At 38.0% G+C, this 21,459-nt stretch overlaps 1 protein-coding gene across 1 annotated transcript; it reads left to right on the plus strand.

The window, feature by feature from the left end:
• Nucleotides 1–220: 220 nt before the first annotated feature.
• Nucleotides 221–21,062, plus strand: LOC115908146 (interleukin-5 receptor subunit alpha-like). Its single transcript, XM_030956524.1, has 13 exons — nt 221–348; nt 441–616; nt 1,345–1,484; nt 2,101–2,139; nt 2,866–3,007; nt 12,041–12,170; nt 12,262–12,437; nt 13,789–13,928; nt 16,794–16,832; nt 17,808–17,937; nt 19,176–19,272; nt 19,779–19,860; nt 20,988–21,062. Exons 1-13 carry the CDS (start codon nt 221–223, stop codon nt 21,060–21,062), a joined length of 1,494 nt encoding a protein of 497 aa, XP_030812384.1.
• Nucleotides 21,063–21,459: the final 397 nt, after the last annotated feature.

Genomic DNA, 21,459 nt, shown 5'->3' on the forward strand with positions numbered 1-21,459 from the left:
TCTGGAACCATGACAGATAATCCTCATGGCTCAACAGAAATAAAATCAGTGCCATCTTCAAGTAAGGACAAAACTGCAAGACCAAAACTGTGTACAGTCAGATTTGCCAAGCAGGTAGCTAAAAAATTGCTAAACGAGCATGCAAAGATCTGTCTTATTTGAAGAGTTATTCAGTCTTTCTGCTGAGTGGACATGGGGTATTCTTTCTGTGTTTGCAGGCATGAACGGAACAGCCATTTCAAACTTTACCTGTGTCATTTTTAATGTTTCCTTCATGAATTGCACCTGGCATGTGGGCAGGACTGCTACAGAAGACACCCAATATTTCCTGTACTGGGGGCCCTTGAAGTAAGTAGGTCTGCTTGAATATTGGGAATTTTGATTTGTGATTGGACATGTGACATTGTCAATGTTTTATTGATTCAATATTTCATGTAAAGGAATGAAAACGTCACAGAATGCCAAAATTACATCAAAGATACCTGTGGAAGGCACATAGGATGTCGATTTCAAAACGTGACAATAAAAAATAACATTCCTTATTTCCTGGTAAATGGGTCCAGAAGCGGACAAAGCATTCAGTCATATGAGGAGTGCATAATGCTATACGAAATTGGTAAGCATTTTTTCCATTTAATTTCCGGTTATATGTTAAAAGAATGAAGAATTCATCTCTGGGAAAAAGCATACATTTAAAAAATATTTCTCCCCATAATAGTTTTGAGTTTTTTTCACTTTTTCTCAGCCCTAAAGTATAAGAATGGACAAAAACTAACGAATACAGAAACAATCTGGAATCATAAGTCAGAAAATTTTGAACATTTCTATCAAATATTTATTCTGAGAGAAAGGTGTCATCTTTTAGAATTAACTAGCCAAGGATTCCTGAGGGGGACTATCTAGATGTTGATCTTATCATCTCGTAATGCTGTTCATCCACACAGTGAAAAGAAACAGTTACCTTAATGCTGTGAGCAAAACTCCCATTTTTTAATGGAAGAATGTTAATAAAATAAAAAATCTATTTAATTTGAATATAGTATTTTTAAAAACCCTTGAACCCAAGAAATAAAACTAAACCTTCAGAAATCATATGCTGAATTCAGTAAAATGTGATAAATGGCTTGTGTTTTTAGTTTTCCTTACTGTTGCAGCTGGTGCTCCAGGCTTCTCAATTGAAATGTTAAATCAGGAGTCCTGCTTCAGAATATGGGGACAATATAGAAATTCTGCTAAAGTTGCATCTTTTTAGATCAGTTGCTTGAACATCTACCTATATTTTTAAAATGACAGAGTGAAGAGAGCTCTTACTAATCAATAGTATTTCTGGTTATATTATTGTAGAAAAACTCACCCCTCCATTAAATGTCACAGTGAACTGTACAGAAGCTTCTTCTAGATGTAGTATTTGGTGGCAGCCACCCCGCACAAGTCACGTGGAAAACATGAGTTGTTTCAAATATGAAATTGTCATAGAAAACCGGGTAAGAATAATTGCGACATTTAACAGCATTTTGTTTGTCTCTATTTCCACACGTAACACCATACAACCCTATTCTCATTCCCTTGAATGAATATGGAAAGTAATATTGCATCCTTCAAAAATAAAGTTCAAAATATTTGTGAGCTTATTGTGTTTCAACAGTGAAAAATTAAAAAAAAAAAACTAAAGAAAGGAAACATAACTTAGCAAAATTAAATGTTTAAGAATGCAAAATATACACAGGCAAAAAAACAATGGAAAAAACATTGTTTGAGTTGATTTGTAAATTTTAGATCCTTTGTTTTAACAATTAAAATGTAAACATTTTGTCAACCTGAGCCTTTTTTTCTTTTGTTTAGTGCTTTGATGCTCAATTCTGTAATCATATTGAAATGGTGAAATATTTCAGAGCATCAGTGGAGAGGAAAAACCATTTAGTGGAAGAACAGCCTAAATTTCACAGTTTAAATGCCTTCTTTAAAAGAAGGCACTTAAAATATTGCATACATTTTTTCTTTCTGAAAATCAAACATCCATGAGCACTTAATATTTATTACCCTTTATTATATAGTAACAAAAGAATAATCTTAAAAATTAAACTTTTCTCTTGTTCTTAGGCTGATGCTGAGAAAAACAGCAAAACTGCATCTAAAACAGTAAGTCTGTATTAATCTAAGATATTGAAATTTCTTCTGTTATCAGAGCATCCCCCAGCCAAATTGGTTTGGTTTCACACTACCTGTTTCAATGTACTGTGCATGCTTATTTTTGATAAGTTTTCTAAATCTGAAACTTTAAACTGTTGTTTATAAAACTTGATACAAAAACACCTGCACATATGAACTTTGATATTACTTCACAAAAATCTTCCATTTTACATTCTTTTTTACTTCCTAACAGATTCATATAAATGTAAAAATATGGATCATGATTCTGTGTAACACAAAAAATGTGGGGATTTTTTCTTTTATAATCCTTTCTGGAAAGAATTGAGACAAAAGGCAAGAAAATATTACCTCAAAGATTAGGCCAATATAAAGATGGCAGAAAAAAATAATCTGACTATTGAACTCTACTTCAATTTTGAAAATGCCCACTGCCAGATTGTTAAAGAATTTTTATCCCTAAAGTCTCATTGCTTAGCAGAGTCTAAGGAGCCAAGGAAACACACAGCAAATTTCATCTTCATATTACCCAATAACAAAAATATTCAAACAAGGGGAACTAAGATGAAACAATCTAACTTACTAAGGGATATTTTTCTACTTATTATTTCACTCTAGTCTGTTCACAGAAACATTATACAAATGTAAAATTTAAAATTTTATCATAATTATATAAAAATAATGCAAAAAATCTCATTCTACTTATTTTGCATTTAGACAGCAATCACTGAAAATTACTCCTACCTATATGAAAGCTTCAGCTCAGAAAAAAGGTACAGCGTCAAAATCAGAGCAACAGATGCAGGCTTTTGTAGAGTAAGCTCAAACTGGGGAGAGTGGAGTACACCTGTGGAGTTTGGTAAGAATAAAAATCCTTTCCTTGACCTTGTTCAGTTGTTACCTGTCTGCCTTATTTTTACTTCATGCTTACATATGGAAACACATTGATAATTGCACATTAATTTGCTAGGACAAAGTTAGTCGAAGAATTGCCTTGTCTCTTACTATTAGGGGGTTCTCCAATCATTCTTGGGAGGCAGTGCTTCTTGCACAGGGATAGTGAATGAAGCAGACCTTTTTGAAGTCTGTTGCCAGCTGTTTTACTTCTTCCATCTCTGCTCCTGACTTTATAATCTCCTGCTGTTGCTCTCTGGATCTCACCTTGGATATTTAAATACTCTGTAGGACTCAGTTCTTCTGGTTTCCAGTTACTGTGGACCCTTCATGTACTGTTCAGCCATTCTATTCCTTTGCATGCTACAGGGCAATGAGGTGCTGAGCTAAAGTCATCCCTTCATAGAGCATTTGACATGCTGATGCAAGGGAGATTGCACACAGCTGTGCAATCATTCGTGTCCTGTGATGCTAACCAACACTTTGATGATTCCTTGGTTTTCAGGAACACAACAACTTACGTCTACTTCATCATATATGCTGTTTCTGATACCAAGCCTGGCAGCAGGTCTCACATTTTTCCTTTGCATGACAGTGTAAGTCTTATTTCTTGTGCAAAATTTTTATTCTATAGTTAAAATAATACTTCTTCCTCCAACAGAAAATTTCTGGCTTCTTTTTGAATGACACAAGGAAGGGAGAAAATCGACACTGAGTTATACCAGGAATCATCTGCTGGATGTTCCTCAAGTATGCTCTCTACTTCTGATTCCCAACTTTCTTATCCACTTGATTAATATAACACAATGTTTTCCAATACTGGGCCAAAGCCTTATATCAGTACCTCTTTCCTACCATCAGACCCTGCAGTGTTGAGGGGTGGTACATGAAATTTTTTCCATGTTTTGACAACAATTCCTTTTCACATACTTAAAAAACAACTTCCTATGAGGCCTTAGGAAGTCAGAAAATAAGTTATTGTCATCCAAATTCTGAAAATAAAAATAATATTGTATTCAACCCATGTAATTTTTAGCTACTTTTGAGTTAGAAGAATACTATTTATGTCTCAGAGAAATAAAATAGTACCTCAGGAGCATTATTATATAGTATGTGTTCATGTGTTTGCAAACTAAGTCTTTTCTTTACCAAACCTTTTTTCACTGTAGAAGGGCTTATTTCAAAAAAACATCTGCTACAGTACCACAGCCAAGAAACCCATTCCATGAGCCCTCTCCAATGGACTTCCAGGTATGCTTTCTTTCCATTTGCCTGAAATTCAAAAATTTAGTATCAAGGGTATGACCTAACTGTCAGACAGATGCACACAAGCAAGAATCAACTTTCTTTTTTTTTCTTGTTCTTGGGATATGGACAGAGAAAGTCCACACACAAATAACTTGTTTGTTTTACCTTTTCCGTTATGAAATAATTGTCATCTGTCTATCTGGAGCATTGGGGAAAATGCAGTTTCACCCTGCTGTCCCTATAACCCATATGCTATCACTAAAATAATGCTGAGCATGAGTTTCTCAACACAATAATACTGCAGCAGCAGGCAGGGAGAGAAGGGACAAAGAAATCTTCATTAGTTTTGCCATGCTAGTATTTGACAATGATGTTGAAGGAGGTAAAAGTTTCTAGGGTATGGTAAGCAAGAAAGCAGACCAGAATGTTGAGAGGTGCTAACTTATGTGGAACACTGGAATTGACTTGTGAGAAGCAATAAACAGACAAACACTGCAGGAACTGCCCTTCTAGAGAGCATGCTGCAGTCTGCAATTTGCAAAGTCTTTAGGTTGGCTGCAGGCAGGTCTGAAAGAAAAAATTTGTCTGCAGCGATATGCTGAATTACTGCTGAGCCTTTATAAATATTTTTATTTTATCTTCCTTCATCATGTTAACTTTTCTATATTTTAAACGATGATTTTTCCAGCTTTTTAGTTGAAAAGTCTTTGCTCCTCTTTGGGAGATATATGGAGGGATCATCCAGACATGTGTACCTTGGTCTTCTAATTGACAGAGTCCTGCTACAGGTTTTATACAATAAATAATACATTTTAATGACAGGAGATTCATAAATCATGACCTTGTGACAAATTTCATGCATGAAAAACTAACAAAATGTTATATTCTTCCTTTAATAGCCAGAATATACGAAACTATTAAAAAAACAAGGAACTGAAGAAATAACAGATATTGAAGAAGTGATGGAATGCAAGTGAAATGAGCAACTTGATTTTTTTCAAGCATATATACCTTATTGGCAGGTTTTTCATATTCTCATTTTCATATTCTCTCACTCCTGGAAGCAAGGAGAAGAGCATCAGCTGTAAAGACAATTCCCCAAGATCTTATCTCTAAAAGCCTCCTTGTATTTGGTTGCATTTTCTATGAACAGTAAAATTTGGACTATTTCTGGTTTTTAATATGATGAATACTACAGTATTTCAGAAAAAAAATATTTCAGTATTGCTTTGGAAGCTGTTTTACTGTTTTTCAACAACATGCAAAAGAATAATTAAGAACAACTAAACTTAAGGGGTTTATTCAGGATCTCCATTGGTTCAGTGTCTCAAAAAAGGTACAGCCATACTGAGATTGTGATCAGGAATGAAATTTGACATCTGTGTGAAAGCTCGCTGTATGAAGCCAAGATCAAACCTCTTAAGATTACTTGCTCATACAAAGGAGTACTACTAAAGAGTTCTGGATACAATCTCCCCATAAGTCTATTTGTTGCCTCCTGTTTTTCATCCCTTCCTATCTGTGTTAGATAGGAAAAAAATACTTAATATAGGATTGCTAACAGGTAGCAGATGTACATATGTATATGTATTGAGTGGGAAATGTTGGAAATTGAGCATTTGAACTCTCCAGCAGAAGCCTGTCACTTGCTAATTGTGGTACAAGCAAGTTGTGTGTTTTTATAACACCTGGATGAAACAGAATTATAACAGCCTGAATCTTCCAACTAATAAAGAGATATGAGAGAAAGCCCTCAGTTTGGGTGCTAATCACATATTTTGACCTTCCATATGCATGAAACTGAATATGAGTCAGTCCTGCCCTGTCAGCCAGGAGGGCCAACCTTGTCCTGGGCTACATCAGGCACAGCATGGCCAGCCAGGCAAGGGAGGGGATTGTCCTGCTCTGCTCTGCACTGGGGCAGCCTCACCTTAAGTGCAGGGGGCAGTTTTGGGTGCCACAACATAACAAAGATATAAAGCCATTAGAGAGGGTCTAAAGAAGGGCTGCAAAGATGGTGAAGGGCCTTAAGGAGAAGCTGAGGCCATTTGGTCTGCTCAGCCTGGAGGAGACTGAGGGAGACCTCATTACAGTTACAACTTCCTTGTGAGGAAAGCAGAAGGACAGGCACTGATCTCTTCTCTTTGGTGACCAGTAACAGGACCCTGGGAATGGCCTGAAGTTGTGTCAGGAGAGGCTTATGTTTGGTATCAGGAAAATATTACTCTCCCAGAAGGTGTTTGGGCACTGGAACAGGCTCTCCAGGGCAGTGGTCACAGCACAAACCTGGCAGAGTTCAAGAAGCATTTGGACAACACTCTCAGGCACATGATGTGACTCCTGGGGCTGTCCTGAGCAGAGCCAAGAGTTGAACTCAATTACTTTTGTGGGTCATTTCCAGCTCAGGGTATTCTATAATTCCATCAAGTCTCAAGGTGGTTAAAGTCATCTCAAGTAACTGAAATCCTTTCATGGAAAATAAAGTCTTCTCAGTGATAAAATTCCACTAGACCAGGTTACTGTCAAGAGACCATCTTTGGAACTAATTTTTTTCTATGGTTCTGTGTTTCTAAATGAGCTTTCAATAAAAAAATATTTTTAACATCCTTTTAAAGCAGAACCAGAAAAGGATCCTTCTACTTAAGTTATAATTGCCAAAAGATAAAAGCACCTGCATTAAATGGGAAAACTAAAGCAAACACTCACTGTAATCTAAGGACGATTAAACAGATACAGTCTACTGGATTCTCTCCATCTTGCTTCACACAGAGTGGATCATGGCCATTGGTGCACCCCTTACATCCCCACTGCTTTCACTGTGAAAGCTGCTGAGACAGAAAAGTCATTAAGAAAACTTGTTATCTACCAGCACACTAATAAGAAAACCATAGACCATATCCATGAAAGAGTGGAGGTGATAGTAGGTGTGGGACTAAGGTATCACTTTCCCATCCCTAGGCAAAGACCCCAAAATCAGTGGGAAAGGATGGTCAGGCTTTAGAATCTTTTAACTAAGTGCCTTAGATGCTCACACAGGAAGAAGTCCTTTATTCTGGTCTCCTATGGCTATTCCTCTGTTCTATGCTAAAAACTAGAAAGTTCTTTATGCAAGGAAAAAATTAATGGTCTTGTCTACCATTTGTATTTTTGTGACATATGCAAAAGCTGCAACACACCAGTACAGCAAAACACCAGACAGCTCTTGTGAACACTCCTGGTTTTGTTGGAGCAATAAATTATTCTTCAAGTTTTTCTGAGTTCTAAGAAACATTTGGTTTGATACTGTTTCTGCAATGACTTCACTCCCTGCCCAGCCAAAACTCTGTAAACAGCCCTAGTGTCTCTGCCCACGTTTTTCTTCTCTGCTTTATTCTTTTTCCTCTTTCTCTTTCTCTTCTTCTCATTTTGCTTTCAACTCCTGGGTGATATCAAAGCCACTCAAGCTGTCTGATCTCTGAAAGATGACAGATTTTGGTAGCACCCTTAGTAGCACCCTCTTTGCTTGGGAATTTTTAAAATGTGTTTAATTTGTTTGTACTTTTGAAAGCCTTAGGTAAGGAGTTTGCTTAAATATAGACAAGAAAAGAAATCCCCTGGGTAGAACAGTTCCCTTTTCTGCAAAAACACCACTGTCCTGCTGGTCTGTTTGGATTGTTCTGTTGCAGTAATTCCAGTTTAAAGAAAAAGTAGCCAAATCAAAACCTCAAACTCCACTCTTCCTCACTGTGTTTCAGAGATACATAATCTGAGAGAGCACGCAAAAGCACACTGCTTCCCTGCTGCCTCCTCTGCAGGCTCAAGAGATCTTCAGAGTGAGAGCATGGAAAAGCAGGCAAATGAAAATTCTGACTTCTTTCATTTTCCAGAGTCCCAGTTGACTCTCCATCACATTTCTTATGGCTCTGATTTTACTACTTGGGTACTTGTCACTCCCCTTCTCCACGAAATGTAGTATGTTACTGCCACAAAATTGAGTGCTTTCTTCCAAAGATGAGGACACAATAAACTGTAGGGTTTTACTTTTTTGTGATCCAAAGTCCTTTCTTCTGTCTTTATAGTACAGTCAGTGTTCAAAAAATATGTACATGGTTATATATAGAATTTATTTCATCTGGAAGTAAAGTGAAACTTCTGAAAATTGACTGCTTTTACCTCTGAACAACTATCATGGGCTCAGACCTGATGTCCAATCTTTGACTTGCTTTGTCTGTTGACCTCTATAATGTGATAGGAGTAGTCATAGTGATTCTCACCAAAATGAGCTGTGTATTTGACTAAATCTGCTTTTTTTGGTAGAATATACATCTATACATACATGCTTGTCATTCCCACCCTTTGTCTCTCAGATATGCTTCAGAAAAACTTTGTCACATTTCTATTCTCTACTAGCATGTGTAGAGAGTCAACATCCATGAATTGGTCCTCATAGAGCCAACATTGCCTTAGATCATTACCTCTCAAACCACAAAAGACCAGGCAAGGCTCTTTTGATTCTCTCATGACTCTTGATTCTGTGGATGACTGAAGTTCTGGATGCTCAAAGTGAGTTGTTCATCTCCTCAGTTAACACCAAGTTATTACCAGATGTGATTAAATGCATGAACACAACCACAGAGTGCCACATCAGTTCTTTTTCATGCCTTTCTCTATGCTTTTAGTACTGCATGTGAGCAGAAGTGAGGTAGGTTTGGGTTTTGGGGTTTTTTGGGTTTTTTTTTTTGTTTGTTTGTTTGTTGGGGGGGGTTTTGGGATTTTTGTTTTGTTTTGTTTTGTTTTGTTTTGTGGTAGAAAATAATTTTGCTGTTAAAAAGTTTCCAACATAATGAGTAGACTTGCTTCACTACACCTGCTCACTTTACACTACGTGTGTTGAGGGGAAGAAACCAGGTCAGATATCCTCTTTGTGGTGCTGGCTGGCCTCAGCAACAGCTCCGTATAACTAATATTTACAATCAACATGAGATAACGAACCCAGAAAATGACTGCCCACTTCTAGCCCATCAGTCCCCAATCTCACACTCTAGCCAGAATCCAGGAAGCAGAAATACTCATGAGCCTGGGCATTTCTGGGTCTCTATAAAGTAAGGTCTCTTTGTCTCTAGGGAAGACAGCATTGAGCTACCTTTGGCTTCCTCTCTTAGACATAACTATATCCTCCCAGTCATCTGTGAATAGCTGATACATAAGAACTGCTGCTGATATGGTTAAATCATTCCATGTGTCAATAAAGAAGCTGTAGGATTGGAATGACCTCAGCATTTTGATACAGGCAATTTTATATATATACATATATACATATATATATATATATATATTGTATAAAATTTTGATAAAAGCAACTATATATATATATAATTATATCTATATAATGTATATTATATGTATTATATATAATATAATGTAAAGGCCATATATAGTAGCCAAGAAACAGAAGTGTTAGAGAAGTACATGGGCTGTTCTCTTTCATACAAAGTTAAAAAGAGTTAAAAACTCCAAGCAAAAGGGATCTGCATGTTTTTAAGAGGAAAATATTCACATATCTTGATGTTTGAAAAATGTCATATTTTCTAGTGATGCTTCAATTTCAAAGTGAAGAAATGAAATTACTTTACCTGGATTTTAAATCTCCATATTAAGCAAATTACATTGCCTGCTGTGAAACAAAGCCTTTCAGGGTTTAAAGGAGCTTTTGATGTTTTATACTGTTTGTAATAACTGTCTTCTTTAGAAAATGCATGGCTGTGACCCAAGAAGGTAATAAATGCCCAAGAGCAGGGCCTGGAGTGTCTGTTTGTAGTTGGATGCTTACTACCTGCAATTTTTTTCTGTTTTAGTGGCAGTTTGTAGTTTGGCTATTTTCACATTGGGAGAAGAGAAAAGAGGACAAACGCACATCACACTTTCTAGTAGTGATATATCTTATCTGAAGACATCTTATCCAAGATTCAAAATCCCCTTTTTCCATCTGCTTAAAGAACATTTACAGTTTACATTGTGATTTCCCTGGGAACCCCCACAGATCTGGTTATCCCTGCCCAGTCCCTGGAGCTTCCCCCAGCGTGCCCAGAGCCCAGGACCCCATATCAGCCCCCTGGATCCATCAGCCCCTGCCCAGTGGTACCACAGCAGGGCCATTATCCAGGTTCTCCCAGCCCTGCCCTGCCTGGACATGGCCCCTGCCAAGCTGGGCCCACCCTCAGGCCCATGGCCCATCCCTGTCCCCCAGGATGTGCCTGGTGGTCAGGGCTGGGTCTGCCCTGGGTCCACAGCTGCCCTGGGCTGGGCTGGAGGTGGGGTGGGCTGGGTCTGCCAGGCCTCACCCTGATGCCCTCCATGGAGAACCCCCATCTTCCATCCCCCACAGATGGTTTGTACGGAGAGATGCTTTGTACTCCTCAGTATTGTTTAGAGCTAGAGAGAAATACCTGTAAATTTAAGCACTTGCTGGATACCCAAACACCACCATACTCTGGTGCAAAAAAAGGGGAAATTTAACCAGCTAACTTCTTGTTCACGTTATAAGAAATCCTGAGTTGGGCAATTACAAAATTTGCTATGAATCAGGGGGGAAGTGATGAACATTTATTTTGCAACACTTCCGATGCTAAGATGGTTCCCCAAAACACAAGCAGCAAGGGAGACAGCCCTATTTATAGTTATACTGCCTTTTAAAATATAGTCTTTCCATCTTCTCTGAACCTGAAGATTGTAATAGAAAGATAAACGAGGTAAAGACATTTTGAAATAAAAGGTAGGTCTGTCTTTTTCTTTCCAACTGTTTTGTTTGCTGAGGTATTTACTGAGTCTCTAGGAAGTCCAAGACTGGAGGAGTGTCTGGATGTCCGAGACAAAATCTAAAAAGCTGTCAGAGGAATATAAAGAACTAAGTTAAATGAAGTTTTTTTTACAAATAAAGTACCTGCTGCATGCTAAGAAAGATCCTAGACACAATTTTGAATTTTACTGAGTTTGATACTGAATTTTTAGAAGTGAGAGACTGTTCCTCAGTGATAGAATCATATTCACAGAATGATTTGGGTTGGAGAGGACCTTGAAGACCACTCTGTTCCAGCCCCTTCAGGGATGTGTTCCAGTACACCTGGTTGCTCAATGTCCCAAGAAACCCAGCCTCGAATACCTCCAAGGATGGTGCATCCAAGCTTCTCTGGGCAACCTGTTCCATTGCCTCATTGCCCTCACAGTAAAGGTTTTCTTTCTTGTATCTGATCTACATCCTTGAAAGCACATGAACTAACAGCATCAGCAAACTTACCACATTCAGCATTGGGTAACTTGAGTTGATGGATATTGCTGTGACCTATTTTGATATTTTCTGCTTGCAGCTATTTACCCACTTGCCTGACATCTATTCACCCTTGACTTTGTATATAGCAGATAGAAAAACAATCTTTAGACCTTAAAATAGCAGCCATCCAATGTAAGTCTATAAAGTTTATGCAGTGCTCCTGAGATCACCAGCTCTTTTTTCCACACACATTGTTTTGTTGCAGCTATAATCACATTTTTTGGGAATTTATCCATAAAAAAATTCTTCGTTGAATCTATCAGGGCAAATGGCTTTCAGTGTTAGAAAACGAAATTAAATAAGTGATTCCTTTCAAACCAAGTCATTCCATTCAAACCAAGCAATAACCAGCTGGAGTCTAACATAAGTAAGTGTGTGCCATGACCCTCCAGCTTGGAGGAGTCACATGATTTTTCCTCATTGTGGATATTCCTGTGTTTGCAGACATGAAGGGCTCAGCCATTGAAAACTTCTCCTGTGTGATTTATAACATCTTCCTCATGAACTGCACTTGGCAGGCAGGAAGGGATGCTCCAGCAGACACACAGTATTTTCTCTACTGGCAGAAGTCAAGGTAAGTAGGTCTGCTTGAGACAGGCAAGTCTGAATTCTAATTCAACACATCACAGTGCCCATGTTCAACTAAAATACTTTGCTGTATGCAGAGGTGAAGAGGAGACGGAATGTGAGCTTTACATTGAAGATGAAAATTGCAGAAATGTGGGATGCATCTTCCAAAATGTGAGCATAGGGATTGAAAAAGCTTACTTCCTGGTGAATGGGTCTAGCAAAGACTCCCTGATCCAGTTCCATGATGAGTACATTGACCTGTATAAAATTGGTAAGTCAATAGTTTATTTTAGCTTTATTTCAATTATTGTATGAAAATAGTAGGGCATTTATCCCTGAGAAGGAGCCATGTACCCTGTGTCACCTATAGTTGAGAGTAAGAGACTGTGGCTTCCTCAAGAAAACCTATTCCCCAAGCAAAAGCCAAAGAGGGGAATCAGACAGGAAAGCTCACAGCTGCATTCTGTCTCAGGTTCTTTAGCAATCTATCCTTATAAGTTTTAGGTTTTTCTCAAGCAAAGTCCACAGACTTAAAAAGCTGTACTTTCCCTTGCTGCCCTGTCAGTGATGGCCAAACACCTCTCAATAGAAGAGAGAGGAGAATTTTTAGAGGTTTATCTGAGCAGTAAATTCTGCTTTCTTTGCTAGTGGGGATGACATACAGGACACTCTACTCTGGAGTAAATGAATTAAGACATGTACAACATACCTTAGGCATGGGTGCTGTACTTGAAAGCATCCTGTGCAGTCACTGTTTCTGCAGCAAAATCTCACTGGAAATGTCACACTGGTTCTGGTATTGTGTTAAACGATTGAACAGAAAAGGTTCTGTTCTAGAAGAAGAAACTGAACTGTAATGTCACTCATGGCAGATAAAACAGGATTGTTCTTTGACCAAATAGCTCATCACAAACAGGTCAGGCCTGTCCCTAAAGACTGATGTAAAGTAGTATTCTAGCTCATAATAAACTTTCTTCCATTTTGTCACCCTTTCTTCCGTGAGTGACTTTTTTCTGCTGTTCCAATAATGAAGTCATTGGCAATGATCAAAATATAAAGGTCCTCATACTTCTGCTTACATCTGTGAAGTGGGGGGCAATACATGAAGAAATTGGCTAGACTATTAAAACTGGAGTGTCTTTCTTAAATTTTGTATGGCTATTTCTTTTGCAAGGAGGGAATAAACGGCATGGTTCACAACAGATTGAAGGCAAAACCTTCATGTCACAGAACATTGTGAGAAGGCTCAGAGAAAAAAAATATCTTTAAATTTCTTACTTTAGGGATAACAGCAGCTAGTTCATCCACAGTAATAAAGTCTCTTAAAAAGAAGACAGTATTTTACCTTACTCCTCTAGAAAAATAAATGGAGGGGATTGTTTCTTTGCATGCTCCTATATAATGTTTCCTGTCTTAGTCTCTTTTCTTTTTTCTATGATCCTGTGTACATGATTTAGAAAACATTGCTCTTTAAACTATTTCTAACAGGTCCTAAGGAAAATAGATATAAACAACTATCTTTGTTCCTAGAGGTGTTACTTGCAATTTCACTCTCTTACATCAAATAAAAAAGAGATCAAATAATTATTTAATTATTTAAATTCTTGGTTATATCATTTCAGAAAAGCTCATGCCTCCATCAAATATCACAGTCAACTGTGATGAAATTAAAAATGATTGCATAATTCAATGGCAACGACCCCAAATAAGTCATTCTAGCAAGGACATGTGTTTTAAATATGAAATTAATATAAAGTATAAGGTAAGAATGTCTTCTCTTACACTTAACATTAATTCATATATTTGCATTTACCAATATACACGAGTGATTGAGATGTCTTCTGTGATGTAGCCTTCCCCATACATAGCACCTTATTCCTTTGTGACTGCACTTTTCAGTCAAATATACCAAATCCTGCTCTGCCATACTGTCCCATTGTTATTTTTTTTTAATCCCTGCCTCCTTGAGTAAGACACTGCTGGAGATACACTGGGGCAGTCCCAGAGGAGAAGCATGGTTAATCAAGATTCAAACACATCACAGCTTTGTCTGTGACAGCACTTAGAAAAGGCACCTCTTTCACTAAAACTTGTTGGATTTGCCCTGGATTGGAGTATTTCCAGTGGAAACTGGATCTCTGTGGATGGCCAGAGCTGGGCTTTAAAGAGTGAAAAGAGAAATGTGCATTTACTTAACAATTTTGAATTAATAGAAATTAATTTTTCTCCATGTATGAAATGCTTACCCAGATATATGCATCACACCTCTTGGTCCAAAAGTGGAAGGTTTATAATGATGAACAAAAGGAAAATAAATGCGAGAGAAAGCAGAAAGGCGGTGTGATTAAGGACAGGTTAGTGGGGGGGTGACCTTGGCTTTACAAGTCTTTTGGCAGCATCAGGGAAGGAATGAGATTGCTGTGCTCTGCTCCAAGGGTAGATGTAACCACTGCGGCAGAACTGCACCGAAACGCCACAGGGTGGCAGACAGAGACTACAAAGGAAAAATCTTCCTGAGCTACGACCAGATTTAGCCACCTACTTAGTGGCTGATTGAAGGCATTCTGGAATTTCTTAGTCTGGGCTGGGTTTACTATTCCACAGATGAGTCTTTTTGCAAGCCCACCTAACTGCCGTGAAACAGCATTACTTCTCTGAATCACTTGGCTGTTGTATCAAAGAAACATTATTGAAAACTCTGTCTGACATTGGAATAAAATCTATTGTCGTAAAACAATACATACTTTTTAATAACTTTCAATATATGTAACATTAATTTTATAAAGAATACTCATTTCATACTTTGTCTGAATTTTCTAGCTATTTTTCATCATCATTAGCAGCTTTCACCAAGCTAATTATGCCAAGGTACAGCAATTATTCCAGCAATTGAGCACTGTAGGCTCCTCTGACACTTATCAGATGCAGCTATAATCATATCTTTGGAAGATTTAGCCATAAAAACTTCTTCTGCAAATTTATTGCTTTATCACTGAAAACTCTGCTGATCTGTCCTCTGATGCCTACACACAAGTTCTCTTACTGGTTCATTATTTATCCCAAGACAGAGCTCTGTGCATACAAGGCACTCCCTTATACACAGTAGAAGGCCCACTTGCCCAAACCTGTTTCCAAGGACAAAATCCTCTCCCCTCCTTGGAGAGATGTATCCCATTCCTGCCCAGTAGCCCCTCTTTCTCAAAAAGGATTCCAAGGTCATAGAAGACAAAGCCCTGCCCGTGACAGCAGTTATTCACCCAGGCATTGACCTGCTGGATGACTGCAATTCTGCTCAAGCCTTTCCCTCTCACTGGAAGGCCTGAGGTGACACCATCTGGACTTCCTGCCCCTCACCATCCCCCCAGTGCTCTGTAATCACTTCACTGAAAACTTTCAGGTTACCCCTGCACCAATAAAGAAAAACAAGGCATTCATTGGCCAGATATTTATCCTAGATTGATCCCTGTGCATAATTTAGCTTGACTGCAGATACTAGAAAGCATCCTGGACAGCAGCTTGTTTTATAAAATCTTAAGAATGGTTTGGGTTGGAAGTGACCTCAAAGACCATCTAATTCAACTCCTCTGCCATGGCAGGAACACCTTCCACTGGACCAAGTTACTCAGAGCCCCATCCAGCCTGGCCTTGAGCTCTTACAGGGACATCCACAGCTTCTCTGGACAGCCTGTCCCAGTGCCTCACCACCAGCACAGTAAAGAATTTCTTCCTAATATCTAATCTAAACCTACCCTCCTTCATCTTGAGGCCATCCCCCATGTGCTATCAGTACATACTCTTGTGAAAAATCCCTCTTCAGCCTTCCTGTAGGACCCTTTAAGTGCTGGAAGGTGCTGGAAGCTCTCCCCAGAGCCTTTTCTTCTCCAGGCTGAGCAGCCTCATTTCCAGATGCCACATGAGCATGCATGCAATTATTTGAAAAAATAAGTCTGGATTAATTGAGTTTTGTTCTAAAATGGTGTATTGCAAAATAATTACAAAAATACCTAACTAGTTCTCTAATGGATTGGATATAATCTTCAGTCAGTAACTGTGTGTGGTCGGTACATTATGTGGTAGTTATTATGGCTATTCAAACAACATGAGCAAATTTTATTCTATCTATCAAAAATGTAGTGGAGTACACCCTAAAATATATGTGAATCCATGCCAGTCCCAAATATTTTCATCTAAAAGCAAACCAAATAATATTTATATAACATTTGCAATTATGTACAGTGACATTTATTGTAATATTAAAACATTAGATGTAAAGGAAAAGGTTTATTTTACAGATTTTTTTCCTGGTGTTTATAAGAATAAACTTACAGTTTTCATTTAGGTCTGGTTTGCTTTGTATTTCAATCTGAAATAAAATTTATATCTCAACTGTGATGACAAGGAAAATAAATATCTTACCATAGCAGAATTAATTACTATGTGAACTTGGCATTGTAGATGAATTAGATTTTAGATACTAAATGTTAAGACAAATCGCTAGTTCTTCCAAACAAACCATGAAGTACATAAGAAAGAGAATGCAGAAAAATGGGACAGTAGATAAAAATTAGTGATTATTGAACAATGAAACAAGCAAGTTAGTTGCTTTTCTTTTTCTTTCAATTTACAGGATAATCCTAAAGGAAAACTCATATATACTTCCATACAAGTGAGTCTGTTTATTAATCAGCAATACATGTTCATTTCATTGTCGACTGTGAAAAGTAAAGAGCATGAAAATATCTTTAAATCAGCATGTGCTCAGTGTCCTATGCTTTATGGGAACCTTTTCTATAGATTTCATGAATACATCAAACTGCTAAATCATCATGGCATATGTAATTTATTATACATTCAGGGGCAGAACTTTATTGCTTTTCTCTAAGTATTTTGAAAAATCTCCAATTTAACATTTTATTGTCCACTCTCCTTCTCAAATATTTGGAAAAGACTTTGAAGTTACACATCACTGACTACAGAGAAAACACAAAGCATCTCCTAGGAATTCAATTTTGTTTATGAAAAACATGGACCACAAAAATCCTTTTGGGATGGAGGCTGTCATCCAAGTATGCTGCACCTCCTCTTAATCAGTGCAGCGTGCACATCCCACCTCTATGCAAAAGCCACCAAGAGCAAGAGTATTACATTAAATTCTGGTAACACCGAGTATTGCAGTTATCTACTTATTTTACATGTTTGGCTGGAACATTATGCTTTTTCTGAAAATTCATAATGCAGACTGGGGAAAGTGCATAGACACCTTATTCCTCGAATCAGTCTGTTCAAGCAGCACTAAAATTAGATGGTTAAAGAGAATTTTCTACCTCTCTATGTGCTATGGGAAGTTATCAATAAATCAAACCATAAAATAAGAAATCACAGATTATACTTTTATAGTGTAAAAGATGAAATGCTTCTAAATGTAAAAAGTTGCATGAGTGTCAGGTTATTTTTGAGATACATATTTGTGTATATATTATATAAATAATAATAATGATGATTTATTTTTTCTCTGTAATAGCAGTCTTCTTTAATAAGCAATGCTTTCATAGCCTCTTAAAATTTCACTGGTAAATGGCACATGCATATTGTCAAGGCATGGAACAAAGAAAAGCAACTCAGTTTTTTGGTTGTTTTTTAGGAAGGGGGAAACAGTAACATATTTCTAAGATCAAATACAAGAAAGAAGTACGTCTTGAAAATGAGAGCAGCTGGCAGTGCCTGCTTGGTGAGCCCAGCCTGGGGGGAATGGAGTGCACCTGTTGAGTTTGGTAAGAACAAACCCATGCCCTGGGCTACTCTTCCCCCAGGCATGTCCTGCCTACCTCACACATTGTCACACACCTGTGGACGCATACACATGTAAAAAGGATTGGCAAATGTTTTGTTTCACACTACACTACAAAAAGAGTGGGAAGAGACTTGATCGATTTCTTAACATTCTAACACTGGAAATAACATTAAAAATTACACATTTGCAGCTGTAGTGAGCTCCTGCTTACTCCAGGGAGTGGACAAATAGGATCAATGTTAATTCTTCCCATCAGACATTCCTGCTAAAGTGATAAATGACAGAATTCATTTTTATACCAAGTGAAACCTTTCAGACTGACATTCACCACAGTTAGTCCCCACAGCAGATGTTTAACTTCACAGCATGAAGTTCAACAAAACCGAGTTCAAGGTGCTGCACCTGGCTCAGGGCAGCTGCTGGTGTCAATGCAGTCTGAGGGATGAAGGAATTGACAGAAGCTTTGCTGAGGAGGGTTTGGAGGTGTTGATGGATGAGAGGCTGGACATGACCCAGCCATGAGCACACACACCCCAGAAAGACAAATATGTCCTGGGCTGCACCCAAAGCAGCGTGGGCAGCCGGGCCAGGGGGGGATTTTGCCCCTCTGCTCTGCTCTGCTCTGGTGAGAGCCCACCTGGAACCCTGCATCCAGCTCTGGGGTCCCCAGCACAGGAAAGATATTGACTTGTTGAAGCAAGTCCAGAGGAGGGTCACAGGAAGGATCAGAGGGCTGGAGCAGCTCTCATAATCTGGGAAAGTTTGGTTTGCTCTACCTGGAAAAGAGAAGGTTCCAGAGACACCCTGTTGCACTTGTCCAGCAGGGGCTACAAGAGAGCTGGAGAGACACTGTGCAAGGACATATAGTTATAGTTCAAGGGGGAATGGCTTTAAACTGAAAGAGTGTAGATTTAGGTTAGATTTTAGGAAAAAATTCTTCACCGTGAGGGTGATGAAGCACTGGCACATGTTGCCCAGAGAGGTTGTGGATGTCCCATCCCTAAAAGTGTTCAAAGCCAGGCTGGGCCTCTAAGCAATCTGCTCCAGTGGAAGGCATCCCTGCCTGTGACAGAGTGGCTGGAATTAGGTGATCTCTAAAGGTCACTTCCAACCCAAACTATTCAATGTTCTGTAATTCTATGATCTATGCCTCATATTATGACTGCTAATACTACTACTACTGCTATTGCTACTAATTTATGACTGTTTCTCTTTCAGGAAATGAGGAAATGATATCTTCTTCTGTATGGATTTTACTTGGGGTAGGAGTTGCAACACTCTTAATAGCAATCATCACAATTTTTTTCTGCAAAAGGTAAACTTAATTTATGGATTTATTTTATTTTCTCTGTGTGCGTGTAACACCTAAAGTTTTTTAACTAATATGGTGGAGGTGTCTCTGTAGGATAGGTAAAATAAACCCCTTAAGTAAAACAGAAATGGAAAGAAAAACTATATTCCCCTGTATGATGCACTTTGGATAGAAATATACAGTAATTCAGAGAAGATATAGCTCTCTCAACTTGTTAAAATTTTTACCCCCACTTTTCACTGTTTGTAGTGACATAGCAAGACAAACTTCTTTTTCTGTCAAAGAAGGAAATTTAAAACTAGTAAATCTTCAATCAAAAATTAATCTATTACCTTCTAAATTATTAATGTTTTCCTCATATATGTTCATCCTGTGTTGAGATTATGTATACTTTTCCATTTATTTCTAAGAGTGAAGAGGCAGATAAGAGCAGGTTCAAGGATGCAATGGTGTTGCCACATTATGGTTATTAAATTATCATTTTGTGTTCAATACATTTTGATTTCAAGGACTGGCTGTTGGAAGGCAGCATTTCCACATATCCCAGGACCAAAACCTGCTTTTTTTACACTGGCTGATACAAATCCAGAGGTATGTTCTCTTTCTATTTTTATATTAAAGGTGTGAAATACATACAAGACTCTACTGGCTGAATTTTTAAATTATAAGAAACTTATTACAGAGGATCACTCTTCTCTTTGCCATATTCTGAAGAAAAATAAAAGAAAATCAGCAGGAGAGTTTTTTAAGGGAAGTCAAATGCGGTGCTCTTCCAGAACCACAGGGTTTCTCCCACTCCAGTCTCACAAGTGCACAGGCTGATGCTCCCATTGGTAGATCCCGGCTGCAGGAAGGACTGTTCACTTTCCCAACACAAGGACATGGACAATGAAACAACAGGGCACAGTGAGGCAGCCAGAGAAAAAACCAGCACAGCTGCCTCTACCAGCACCTCATCAGCACCAGCAGCGGTCTCTAAAATAGGGTCCTGGACATCACAGTCCTCCTGCTGCTCCCCAGCTGAGCAGGGCTGAATTGGCCAATGAGATTAGCACATCTCCTCACTCTCTTCATCTACAACTGAGGCATAAATAAATAAAATGTATAAGAAAGAAAGAGAGAAAGAGAGAAAGAGAGAGAGAAGGAGAGAAAAAGAAAGAAAGAAAGAAAGAAAGAAAGAAAGAAAGAAAGAAAGAAAGAAAGAAAGAAAGAAAGAAAGAAAGAAAGAAAGAAAGAAAGAAAGAAAGAAAGAAAGAAAGAAAGAAAGAAAGAAAGAAAGAAAGAAAGAAAGAAAGAAAGAAAGAAAGAAAGAAAGAAAGAAAGAAAGAAAGAAAGAAAGAAAGAAAGAGAGAGAGAGAGAGAGAGAGAAAGAAAGAAAAGAAAAGAAAGAAAAGAAAGAAACACCACATACAAGAACCATAAAGTCCTCACACCTGATCCCCGTGTCTGAGCCCTGTGTACCCCCCAGGTCACCCCCTCCAAGCTGTCCCCTTGCATCCCTCCAGGTGCACACCTCACCTACTTACCCACTAGCAAGTTACACGTGCAGGAAAGAAAAGAAGGTGACACAGAAAACAGTTCAAAATAGGATTTTGTAAGGAAACAGGACAGTGTGGATGCACAGCAAAACCAGATGAAATACTCTCAGAATTGTGCATAACTAGAGGCTAACATAACATTTTGTATAAAACTGATGGAAGTTTTTTTTTTCCTTTCAGCTGATGGAGAGCAAAATACAGTCAATAACATCTGAAAATGAAGAGATAGTATTAGTTGCTGACTTCGTGAAATAGCCAAGAAAAATGGAGGAGTCTGAAAGTGCATTTCTTGGACAACTGTATATCTCTGTGGAAAATCTGGAATAATATATAGGCTTTCATTACTTTCTTCTTTTTCATGCATAAAAGCATGATGCAGCCAAGAGAGAATGATACCTCATATGCAATCTTTTAAAATGCCATTGTATTTGCTTTTAGTTTTGGCTATTTTTAGCTGTTTGGGTAAGTTGTCCTTATTGGATATCTTCTATTTTGTAAATATGATTGGAATATTTTATTCAACAAGTTTTAGTTACATTTTAATCTTAAGGAAAAATAATTGTCTTTTTGTCTCATATTAAAAAGATTAATGATTAATTTATTGAGATGAATATTTTTTTAAATTCTGATGCCTGAATTTCATTGTTCACTG

The sequence above is a fragment of the Camarhynchus parvulus genome, chromosome 1 (assembly GCF_901933205.1).
Source record: "Camarhynchus parvulus chromosome 1, STF_HiC, whole genome shotgun sequence".
Taxonomy (NCBI): domain Eukaryota; kingdom Metazoa; phylum Chordata; class Aves; order Passeriformes; family Thraupidae; genus Camarhynchus; species Camarhynchus parvulus.